This window comes from Carcharhinus amblyrhynchos, chromosome 13 (genome assembly GCF_965287045.1).
Source record: "Carcharhinus amblyrhynchos chromosome 13, sCarAmb.v2.hapA, whole genome shotgun sequence".
Classification (NCBI taxonomy): domain Eukaryota; kingdom Metazoa; phylum Chordata; class Chondrichthyes; order Carcharhiniformes; family Carcharhinidae; genus Carcharhinus; species Carcharhinus amblyrhynchos.
Window position 1 is genome coordinate 20,231,341 of NC_137336.1, and position 13,136 is coordinate 20,244,476.

Below are 13,136 nucleotides of genomic sequence, written 5' to 3' on the forward strand. Positions count from 1 at the left end.
AATTAAGTATTGTTGGCAGTTAGACCCACTTACAGGTGTACAAATTAGTCTCCTCATCCGTCGCAGATAACATCTGCAAAAATGTCAAGGAACTTTACCCAAAGTTTAATTGAGCAGCTGTGTATTTTAATTTGTTGCTCTCTCCAGGGTCACCTGTCACGCATTTAATATAGATCGGCATCCTTTGGTTCAGCCTTTTTGAAATAAAATCTGATTTTCTTTTAACTAAATCAATTATAAGACGCAGTGGATTAATTACATGTTGTGAAATTTGATGCTTACCTCAGCAGAACATTCTGGAAGATTCATGAGGACAATGACGGTGGACACCTGACAGTGACCCTTCCTCTGGCTACGACCGCTCCTGCCTTTCACTCACTTCACTCTGTAACTGTTATCTTTCCTTCCTCATCCCTCCAAAAGCCAGACTAGGAAAGCTCCAGATTGAAACTGCTCTGACCTGTCTGTGTACCTGCTTATGGAAGCAGGGAAGTGCTAGACCAATAAGCAGAAAACTGTTCAATTCACATGAACATGATTTTGCTGTCAGGAGGTGCCAAAATTCAATGCAGAAATGTTTGCTTGTTTTCACAGAAGATGCTTAATTGGAAGTAGCAACAAAAACCGATTAGATATCCAGACACTTAGAAACATAGAACAGTACAGCACAGTACAGGCCCTTCGGCCCTCAATGTCGTGCCGAGCTATGTCCGAACCCAAGATCAAGCTATACCACTCCATCTCCTAAAGTGCCCGACTCCGCATATCACAGCAGGCAGTGCATTCCACACCCCAACCACTCTCTGAGTGAAGAATCTACCTCAGACATCCCTCCTATATCTCCCACCATGAACCTTATAGTCATGCCCCCAGTAACAGTTACGTCCACATGAGGAAATAGTCTCTGCAGTCCACTCTATCTATCCCCCTCATCATCTTATAAACCTCTAAGTCGCCTCTCATCCTCCTCCACTCTAAAGAGAAAAGCCCCAGCTCTCTCAACCTTTCCTCATAAGACCGACCCTCCAAACCAGGCAGCATCCTGGTAAATCTCCTCTGCACTTTCTCCAATGCTTCCACATCCTTCTTATAGCGAGGTGACCAGAACTGCACACAATATTCCAAATGTGGTCTCACCAAGGTCCAATATAATTGCAGCATAATCCCACGGCTCTTTAACTCAAACCCCCTGTTAATAAACGCTAACACACGATAAGCCTTCTTCACGGCTCTATCCACTTGAGTGGCAACCTTCAGAGATCTGTGAATGTGAACCATTTGCTTACATCAAGAGACACCGCCCCAGCCTGCCACGGGATTCGGAGTGGGCGAGGGGCGGACACAGGAAGGTCCATTAACCTTGGGCAGCATTTTCCAGTTTTGGGTCGAGTGAGGCCGTAAAATACTTAATTGCAAGAACTGCAACTTGATAATGCGATGGTGTCATTTCGATTGGAAAGCGATTTTGAATTTTTCATAAATATGATCATGGAGCGAAAAGCAACAATTTGTGAATAATCTGACAGAGAGCTCAGCAGGGCCATTAGAAGTGGGCAAAGAGTCCCTGGCTCCAGCACACGTTGGGCAGGATTTTCCTGCCGCACTCGCTCCAAGACCAGAAAATCCCGTCCAAGTCAACGAACCCTTGCGTAGTCCATGTCCCGGCTGCTACAATTTCTGTGGCGAGCAGGATGGGAAAATTCCGCCCATTATCTTCATGACAGCAAGTTTTATCTCCTCACACAGTGACAGCAAAACATTTTTTGCAAAGCAAATGAAAACATACTGCAGATCAAAGTAGATCAGCTTTCAATCCCAAATGATGAAGTTTCAAGTTTATTTATTAGTGACACAAATATAGGCTTGCATTCACACTGCAATGAAGTTACGTGAAAATCCCCATGTCACCACACTCCGGTGCCTGTTGGGTACACTGAGGAAGAATATAGCATAGTCACTCACAGCACACTTCAATGGTAAGCTTCTTCCACAACTTTGACTGACTGACCATCTTGTCACTGGGAACCTTAACAAATGATAGGCAAAGGTAACTCTCATCCTCCTCAATTCTCTATCTGGACTCAATCGATACTTTTGCCCCGAAAGTTAACACATTTTGTCCTTGGCATGTCAAGGTGGACGCTAGACTCGACGTCACCTTTCTTTGGTGGCATCAATGAAGGGATTTAAATTATTCGAGTCCACAAACCGATCCAAGATTGCATTGATCCCATCAGGCAACATTTTATCCTCACTGACGCTGACGTCAGCTAAGGCTCCTGCTGCAGGCAGGCGCAGGCCAAGTTTAAATCTCAGCCAGATGGTTGGCATTATGATGGCATTTTAATTTACATCTCTGCATGGACAACACCAGCACGTTTGAGATGGTGAAAACCTAGGCCGGGGGGGGGGATTTTACCCCCTCTGACAGGCCGGTTTAAAGCCAGGGACATGAAAAATCCAGCAGGCAGACTGCCTGCCCACCCCCAGTGCCCCCGTCCCCACTGAAATTTTACCAAGTGGCAGGGGTAGTGAGAGGCAGCCTGCCTGCCAGAGAGCCGATTGAGACCTTTAACTGGGCAACCCAGAAGGAATATACTGTAAAGTGGGGAGATAAGAATACTGGTCTCGTGTACTTTAAAATGGAACAACAGTAAAATGGGGGCATTGAATATTGGTCTAAACTGTATTTTCATTCTGGGAAGGGCCTCACCCCAGAGAGGCCCACTCCCAGTGGCCAGTCTGGCAATTTTTCCTGTGAGGGCAAATGGCAGATGGGATGTCCGTCCTTGACGCCCCCTGTGGACTCATCAGAGGCCCCAACAAGATGCTACCCTCCCCAGGTTCCCTTCTCACATGACCTCTCAAGCCTTCACCCCCACCACCCCCCCCCCCCCCCCAACTTCCCTCCCACCCTCTCTTCCCCACCAGCTTGGCTTCTGGTTTGACACCCAAACAGTTAGAAAAACCCAATCCTCAACTTGAACAAATAGGTTTTGGGTCAGATTTTTGTCTCTCACTAGGCTCACTGAGTTAGGTGATTTCTAGGCAGTGCAAACCCGACCTTTTAAAATGTCTGCCCTGAGGTTGGATTTTCGGCTGGGGAGATGGGCTGGGATAGGAGTTGGGTGTGGTGGGGGGGGACTCCATAACAAGTGCAGAGACTGCTGGATGTGAAAGTGGGCTAGGCGGAGGTCTATCTCTGTGCTCAAACATTGTGTTTAAATAATAAAAAAGAAAAGATTAAAACAATGAAACAGCTCTTACTCCTCATTCCCCCACCAATCCCCCATTCCCCTCAAGCACTCTATTCTAAGGCATGTCCTTCACCTACCAATGTTTTCCCTTACCCCTTCCAAGCCAACTCACCTCGTATCCTTGGACAATTCCTTCACAGTATTGACTCTTCCTTGACAGTTGGACAGTTCTTTGATAGTTCCTTGACAGCTGGACATTTCTTTGACTACTCCAGTGAGTTTTTTGCTTAAGAAGTGCAGAATCATGTTTACTTTTAACAATCATAAAGAATGCCTTACTTCTCCCAATAGGTGCCTTACCTCTCCAAAAGCAGTAAGCTGACAATCAAAATGAATCCACCAAGTTTAGACTTCCAAAATTGCACTTCAGTAGAGGCAGTTGGTGACTGAAATGGGCCCACTGCTTCTGTAAACTGTGCGCACGTGAGCCCCGACTCCAATCCCACCCTCACGATGATGGGAATGTTGGGATTGGTGGCAGGACATGGAATTTTCGACCATTTCAAGCTGCAAGCCTCTCCACCACAGTGAAAATCTAGGCTGCTATGTCTCCCTCTCGAATCTGAGACCCCTCAATTAGAACAGCCCTTCAACCTTGTATACTCAAGGAAATACAAGCCAAATATACACAATCTGTTCCCTTAATTCAGCATGTTAAGTCCTGGTATCATTCTGGTGAATCTGCTCCAGGGCTAATATGCTATTCCTGATCCTTCAGTGCCGACTCCAGATGGGCAGGGACAAGGTATCATGGTAATTTAGCAGTTTGCTCAAGAATGCCAAATCTGACAACTTGAAGAAAGCCAGTGGCATCTAGGAAAACCAAATTAAAAGGGAAATTTGACTATGAAATGTGGAGGAAATAATATAACCTCACTTTAAAAATGCCAGCTGCTTTAAGTATGTGGAGATACTCAGAGCAGTTTTATGTGGCTGCGTGGAAACAGCTGCGACATCAAAAGAGTCATTGTCACTTCACAAGAGGTCTTAGCGAGCTCGAAATTCCTTGATCCACTGTGCATAGCGATCTGACAGATATGTTTGTGAAGGCTTCCTCTGTTTGATACTCTTAGGAAATTAGAACCAGTTTTCCCAGGGTGGAAGAGTCAATGCCTAGAGAGCTAAATTTAAGGTGAGAGGGGCAAGGTTTAAAGGAGATATACAAAGCAAGTTTTATACACAGAAGGTGGTGGATGCCTGGAACTCGCTGCCGAGTGAGGTAGTGGAAGCAGATACGATAGTGACTTTTAAGGGGCATCTTGACAAATACGTGAATATGATGGGAATTGAGGGATATGGTTCCCGGAAGAGTTGGGGGTTTTAGTTTAGTCAGGCAGCGTGGTTGGTGCAGGCTTTGAGGGCTGAAGGGCCTGTTCCTATGCTTAATTTTCTTTGTTCTTTGTTCGAATAGAATCTCTTAGAATAGAGGAATCTTTCAAAGCAGATTTGAGATGTCGCTGCACAGTGCAGTCAAAGGAATTCTTGTCCCAGATGTCCAAAAATAAGCCATGGAAATGACCTCCTCACCTGAAAGACACACGTTCCTCTCCACATCCTCTTAACACCGAATTTCAATTTTTTTAGGAAAATAAGTTCCCAAAAAGTTATTTTAAAAAATGTGCATTTTACAGTAGGTTACCGCAGAAACAAGCCTTTATTTCTCGCTTTGTCTCTTTTATTTTTTTTTTGCCTGTGCCTCTCCAGCTGCCTGCCCTGTACTGTGCAGCGGGAATGGTCAGTACTCCAAAGGGAACTGCATCTGCTACAGTGGCTGGAAGGGAGCCGAGTGTGATGTACCCGTCAGCCAGTGCATTGACCCTGCATGCGGAGGCCGTGGGACCTGCACCGCGGGAACCTGTGTCTGCACCGCGGGCTTCAAAGGAGATAACTGCGAGGAAGGTAAATCAGCAGTCAAAATATGGCACCAGAAATGCTCTCGGTGCATTCTGACTACATTGTGGTTGATTGATTAGTAACAGAGTCAGGAAGACTTGCTTGCACTTCAGATTCGATGGGGGTTAAATTGGTTAGGCACCAAAAGCCATGGTACATTTCGGGTGGGATTTTCTGGCCACATTCACCCCAAAACCAGAAAATCCCACCCAAGGTCAACGGACTTTTGAATGGTTCACCCCCACCCCCCTCCCGATTCACATGGTGGACGGGACGCAAAGGTTGCCACCTTTATTTTGAAATCCTCATCACTGTTTTCAAATCAAATCCCACCATGGTCTCATTCGTCCCTATCTCTGTTTTCCTCCTGAAACCCTCTGCGATCTCCACATCCCTTCAATCCTAAACTTTTGGGCAGCCCCAAATTTTATCACTCAGTTACCGATGACCATGCCTTTGGCTTCCTGGGTCCTAACTCTGAAGTTCGCTTTGTGTATTTCGCTGCCTCACTCACTCTCCTTTCTCCACTGACTCACTCCTTAAAACCAACCTCTTTGGCCAAGTGATTGGTCACCAGTTTCTTATGTGCCACATAATCAAATTTTGTTTTGAGGATTGACGAATTGCCTTGAAACAGCTTACTGCAAGGAGGCTGGAGGCGCTATATACGTGCAAGTTCTTGTTGTTAAGCTGGGTCCATTCATCGTTGCAGGTAGCACGATAGATTGGTGCTGTCTGATCTTTTAATTGCAACATGCAGCCTGCACTACCCCACTGTTGGTTGACTGCACGCAACAGCAGGTGGTTCAGTAGTGCTCCTGAACAATAGTTTGTACTTAAAGGGGAATTGCATTGTGATGGGAGTCTTTTATTTACAGAATCTATGCTGTAATTTATAGAGAAGTAGCTGAACACACAAGACAGTCAATAAGCAAAGACAAGAAGCGCAGTGATTAGCACTGCTGCCTCACAGCGTCAAAGACCTAGGTTTAATTCTGGCCTTGGGTGACAGTCCATATGGAATTTGCATGTTCTTCCTGTGTCTGCCTGGGTTTCCTCGGGGTGCTCCGGTTTCCTCCCACAGTCCAAAGATAGAATCATAGAATCATACAGTGCAGAAGGAGGCCATTTGGCTCATCGAGTCTGTGCTGACCACAATCTCACCCAGGCCCTATCCCCATAACCCCATGCATTTACCCTAGCTAGTATCCCTGACACTAAGGGGTAGATGTGCAGGTTAGGTTGATTGGCCATGCTAAATTTACCCTTCGTGTCAGGGAGATGAGCAGGGTAAATACGTGGGGTTGTGGGGATGGGGCCTGGATGGGATTGCTTTCGGTGCAGGCTTGATGGGCTGAATGGCCTCCTTCTGCACTGTAGGGATTCTATGATTCTAACCTCCAAAAACATATACATTTCAACTAGTAACAAACCTGTCAGTGTTTCTCGATCCCTTTAGATAATGTTGTTTAACATTGTGTTTAGCTGTATGAGGCATGGCACTGGCTGCAGAGTGGAGTTAGAAAATGTCAGTGTTGCATTGATTCGCTCACCACCTTTACTGCTTGGCCTCTTATTGGCAGGTTGAGGCACATCCCCATCCCCTTTACCAAGTCATCCAGAGCATTTCTTAGCCCCCATTTAGGGGCTTCTTGTAGCCCCTAAAAGACCCCCTGTCGCCCTCCTTATTTCATATCTCCTTAGGACTCATACTAAAAAGAAAACAAAAGGAAGTCTTTTGCATCTTTCACAATCTTAGAACTTCCCAAAGCATGTCTCAACCAATGAGGTACTTCTGAAGGGTCACTGTTAGAATGTAGCTATAAATAAAATGAGAAGAGTTTACATTTCATTGAGCACAGAATCACAATTATTTTTAATCATTCGTGGGACATGGGCATCGTTGGCTGGCCAGAATTTATCACTCTTGAATGGAGAGGCCTGCTAGGCCATTTCAGAGGGCAGTTGAGAATCAATTACGGCTGTGGCTCTGGGGTCACATGTAGGCCAGAACACGTAAAGACAGCAGATTTCCTTCCCTAAAGAACATCAGTGAATCAAATGGGTTTTTCTGACAATCAGCAATAGTTTCATAGTCGTCAGCAGATTCTTAATTCCAGATTTTTTTTATTGAAGTCAAATTCCACCATCTGCCATGGCAGGATTCGAACCCAGGTCGCCAGAACATTAGCTGAGTTTCTGTATTAATAGTCCAGTGATAATATCACAAGGTCATTGCCTCCCCTTACTACAGCACAGAAGGAGACCATTCAGCTCATTATGCCAGTGCCAGGTCTCCTAATGAGCAATACCCACGTGCCATTCCTTTTGCTTCTCCCCGTAACCAGACACATTATTCCTTTTCAGATCAGATCTGTTCAAATCAATTATAAATAAGGGCTACGATGGCCTTTGGGCTTATTGAAATAGCTGACAGTACGTTTCACAAAGGGCGGAATTTGACCAACACGTCTGCCCGAATTTCATATGATCCCGCCCAAGGCCAACGGAGAATGCTGTTCTCCCGAGCCTCACCCGCTCTCGGAATCGGGGCAGGCGTGCCGGTAAAATTCCAGCCAAAGCATCTGATTATCACTGTGGCAGTTTCTGGCAACTCAATTTGGCGCAGCACATTCGAAATGTTAGCACGTCACAGTGGCACTCATCCACTGCCCCGTCCACACACTGACTGCAGAAAGTATCCATGCAACATGCCGAAACCCATCCAATACCCTGTTTATGCAATCATTGTAAGAAATCTTAGTCTGTCATCCCAGAACCTGTCGGCTATTCTCTAACGCTTGTGCTTTATTGGTTGTAATCAGATTGTTTTTCTTTCATGTACATAGTTAGAAAATTGAAAGTTTGGGTGTTTCTCCTTTAGTGAAACAAATCAATGTGCTTTGAGTCATGTGCTGTTGCTGTGGAGCATTGATAAGAGCACTTCTGGCCCCCATTAGACATTGTTTCATACCAATCGTGGGGCTGGTTTCCTCGAATCGATAAGATGCATCCTCAGTTAATCAATCATCCTTGCCAATGCCACATCAAAATAATTGAAAGTGAGGCAGGTTGTGGCAATCAAAGGTCAAGTTGCATGTCAAGCACAAGTAGTCTGTATGTGAATCGCTGTAAGCAGTGAAACCAAGTCCACAGCAAAGCTGAATGATTAAATGCTAAGAAGTACAGAAAATAAAGCACCTGACAGTCGCAACCCCACAAGGAACTTGGCAGAACTTCCCCATGATGACAAATACTATAACAGGGTAACAATGAACAAATTAGAATCTGGACATGGCATGTTTTCAGCACTAATTTTCAGTGAAATAAATGCCAGCATCTAACAGTATAGCAGGGGAACAGTAACAGAATGGTTTTGATTAATATTAGACTGGTAAACCAGAGTCCTGGACTAATGCTCCACAGACATGAGTTCATATCCCACTATGGCAGCTGGAGAATTAAATAAACCTGGGGGAATAAAATCCGATATTAATCATGGCCACAATGGGCTGTGGATTCCGGGCTACCTGCGAATTGTAAACTGGTAGGTGGACCTGTGAATTCGGATAGCGTGCCTGATACTAACCACCTGCCACCGCTTGCAATTGTACGAACAGTGAGGAAGGTCTTGGGTACTCACCCATCCGTGGCCCAGCTAAGGCCCTAAAATGGACAATAGCTCCCCATTAATGGCCTCACCCCATGTCGCTCTGGCCATTGCCCAGTGTGTAGGTTGGTAGATTCAACCCTGCAGGCTGCTGAGTCAAAGTGAAGGCGCAGGGCGGTGGGTTCGGGGAGGAGGGGGCTGTCACAGACCTTCCCCACCCACCCCCGCGTATATCACTCAGAAACCCTTCCCTGCAACTTTCTATTCACAATGTTCATCCTCCCTCCCTGCTGTCCTATCCAACATATCCCCATCCCCACTCACCAGGGCCTGTCAGCCTGGCCCCCTGGCAAGATAGGGCCTGTCAGCCTGGCCCCGGGCAGGATAGAGCCTGTCAGCCTGGCCCCCTGGCAAGATAGGGCCTGTCAGCCTGACCCCGGGCAAAATCCTGGACACACCTGAATGTCCCTGTCCATGTCCATCGCTGAGCACCACTGCCTTGATCTATCTGCAGCACCCACGATGGTCACCACTCCTGCTGATGCTGCTGGTGTACAGAGCTCCCACCCTCTGAGGTTGGACGTCCTCCTGGAGATAGGCGGAAATCCCACCTCATACCGATTAAAGGACTGTCACCCGAAAAATAAAAGCCAGCTAAGCAGAGACGTGCTTGCATCTGACATTTATGCTGGGTGTGGAGAACCCGCCCTTGGTGTATTACCCAGTTCCATGTAACTACTGAGCTATACATATTCCACTTGCTTCCCTAATGCCCTTTAGGGAAAGAAATCTCTCATCCTTTGTTGATCTGCCCTGTACGTAACTCCAGAGTCACAGCAACGTTGACTCTTAACTGCCCACTGAAAAGGCCCAGCAGGCTACTCAGTTGGCACGGTGGTGGCTTGTCATCAGTGTCTCATGAGCACTTAGAGATGAGAACCAAATGCTGGATTTGCCAGGATGTCCAAATTCTGTGAATGAATAAAAAAGTTCAAACAAACATGGGGTTTCACTGCTTTTCTTGTAAATGCCAATGACAACTTGTATTAATGAAACATAGTGAAAAGCCGCAAGGTGTTTTACAGGAAATTAATCAGACAAGAATAAATTCTAAGCCAAAGAAGAAATCATGAGTAATATTGACCCAAAGTTTGGCCAAGGAAAGAGCTCTGAAGGAAGGTTTTAAAGGGGGACAGAGAAGTGGAAAGGTTTAGGGGGCGAATTCTAGAGCTTATGGCCTTGACAGCTAAAGGCACAGCTGCTAACGACAGGGCAAAGGAAGCCAGAGATGAAATGAAACAACTTTCAAATTGGATTTGTCTGCTACAAATCTGGTTCCAGCAGAATTCAGTTACTCTCCCTTATAATATGTTGTCAGGAGTAAATATCGGTGATACCTTTCAATAAACCAAGACAGTTGTGTTAGTCTGTATCTGCTAGCTATGTGTGTTTCTCTGTACAGACGCAGCAAACTACATGCTTTCCCTGTGCAAACATGCCACTAGCTATGTGCTATCTTCGGTAAACACACTGCGAGGTCTATTATCCTCCTCGGGACACACTTCTAGGTCTTCATTCTCTCTTACTAGAAAGTAAAGCAGCACTTGATGTTTTGTATTTGATTTGCTTACCGGAGGCTCCAGTGTATCACTGTCCAGTATCACACTCTGCGCCGGCAATAAAAATCTATTGACAATATAATGTACTCAATACATCTACTGGTAAATGTTATTTTAGAGTAGCACAGATTTTCTGTTAAAAGCAGCATGTACTTTATTATTCATACATATCTGTCTTTTATATCGCATCTGAGCTCTTTGCTATTTCACTGCTGCATCACACAGCCAACCTGAATGTTATCTTGTGTGTATCATGCCTCTATCATTTTGTTGTCCTCTATGGAACTCAAATTTAGCACTATTGTGAACCCTGGTATGTATCCTGTTATTGAAATTGCATTCACAATCTCAGCATTATATTTAGTCTCCATCCTGCTACGAACCACATCTGAGCTGCAGAAACCAACTCAGCAACCTGCTGCATTATTTCAGGCTAATTTAACCTCACTGGAAGCTATTGCTCTCTGTATTATATATGAATTGATAGAAATTTCTACTGAATATTGTTCACTCCTAACAAACAAAACACACACACCGAAAATGGAATTCCTCCCCTTTACCCCACAGATTATTTAAAATCATTGGCTGAACTGACTATCCTGTTGATTTGTTGTTGCATTTCAATATAGAATCAGAAAATCCATAAGTACAGAAAGAGGCCATTTGAACCATTGAGCCCGCACCAACCACAAATCCACCCTATCCCCATAACCCCACATACTTACCCTGCTAATCCCCCGAAACTCGGGTCACTTTAACATGACCAATACACCCAACCCACACATCTTTGGACTGTGGGAGGAAACCGGACCATCCAGAGGAAATCCATGCAATCACAGGGAGAATGTGCAAACTCCACACACAGAGTGTCCCAAGCCTGGAATTCAACCCAGATCCCTGACGCTATGAGGCAGCAGCGCTAACCACTGTGCCACTTTGCTGCCATATATACCATAAGGAGCTGAGAAGATGATATCTTGAAATCTGAGCAAGGAATGTAGTTCCTCTTTAAATGTGTCGGAGGTAATTTTAACTCTAACAACCCAGCAGGAACTGACTATCAGATTGGCCACTCGTTTTACACCCAATTAGTAATTGTGTGGTTCTGAGCTGTAAAGACGATTGAGAGTCCAGCATTCATCTTTAAGTAGAAGGGTCAGAAGGCAAGGACTGAGCCAACTGATTGGGTGGCACAGTGATTAGCATTGCTGCTTCACAGCACCAAGGACTTAGGTTCAATTCCAGCTTTAGGTGATTGTGTAGCGTTTGCATGTTCTCCCCATGTCTCTGCGGGTTTCCTCTGGGCGCTCCGGTTTCCTCCCACACTTCAAAGATGTGCATGTTACATGGATTGGCCATGCTAAATTGCCCCCTAGTGTCCCACGATGTGTAGGTTAGATAGATCACTGTTTGCACAACATGAAAGCGAGGCTGGGGAGCAGAACATTTAGGCAGAGTTGACGTTCCACGTCGCTAACCAGTGGCCTTTAGCGGAATATGAACTGAACGTGTGTCCACTCAGGGCAGAATTAGTCTTAACTGACGCCCTAAATGTCTCTGTAAGAATGGCCATTTGCATTACCAGAGACCACCTACTCCCAATGAAATCGTTCCCAGGATTGGATTCCATTTTCTTTTGGACAGGATGGGAGGAGTAAGTTGAAGAACAAAGATTTGATAACATTTACACTCAGATTTGCTACATTGAGCAGAATAGAAAGTTGGCAACAGATTACTTTTTGAATACTTGATCTTGGAACAGAGTCTTTCCTGAAGCTCCCTCTGGTGTCAGTAAATATCCTTTTTAATCTTGCCACATGCTATGCAGAAAGAAACACGCCTACTGTCCTCCAACTGTGATTGCTTATGCGTTTTTTTTATATAAAACATGCATTCCGCATTTTTGAATTTTTTTTCCAGAAGAATCACAGATGAATTAGTTTTCTTTCAGAGTTTTAGATGTTGCATTAATTCACTAATACATTCCAGTGTTGCTCTCTCTGTGACACCGATCAATGCAAGAACAACTGATTCAGCTAAATCGAAATTGAAAACCCCGAGTGTAAATCCAAAAGCTGGATCTTCTTTCTGGGGAATTCGACGCAAGCCTTTCTTAAAACATGAGATTTGATGGTTTAGCAGCCTAAGTGATAAGAGTAAACTGCTGCAAGTACATCAGAAATTTTATTAAAGAATGGAAATTATTTTATTGATCCGTGTTCCTAAAAAGAATGGACTCAGCTGATTTGTATTCACTGCCAAGCTGTGGAGCTTTGCGGAAATGGAATTGAAGATAGCTGATCAGTGAAGAGAAAGCTCGCAAAGTCGCACTCAAGCCCTGAACATTGTGTTTATCATATTTGAGTTGTTCATAATATTTGCCTTGTGTGGCAATGACAAATGGATTTGATAATTGTGGTTCGCAATTTTATGCTGCATAAACCAAGCTCAAGTTACATTGAGCCAAATACTCTCTCAACACAGTGAAGACATCCTTTTTTTTGGCAGCTGCGGTTTCTGCCAGCTAATTGTATGAGAAATAATCATCAGCAGGGTTGCCAACTTAAATTCACATGCTGAGAATCAGCAACAAAGGCTTACTTCTGGGTTGTGCTTCTGTCAGGTCATTTGTAATCACTGCTGTGCTACGATCTCTGTGGAGAACAGTAACTTGTAAAAAGATATTCGAACTTCCAGTTAGTTTTGGATTATTCATTAGTCACAAGTAGGCTTACATCAACACTGCAAGGAAGTCAC

At 44.9% G+C, this 13,136-nt stretch overlaps 1 protein-coding gene across 7 annotated transcripts in view; it reads left to right on the top strand.

The window, feature by feature from the left end:
- LOC145351748 (teneurin-2-like) overlaps positions 1 to 13,136 on the top strand; it is a 1,559,410-nt gene that overhangs the window by 1,449,075 nt on the left and 97,199 nt on the right. For all 7 annotated transcript variants that reach the window (XM_080201351.1, XM_080201350.1, XM_080201352.1 and 4 more), the window contains one exon: positions 4,962 to 5,156. In XM_080201351.1, coding sequence (XP_080057477.1) covers positions 4,962 to 5,156 — 195 coding nt within the window. The remainder of the gene's footprint in view (positions 1 to 4,961; positions 5,157 to 13,136) is intronic.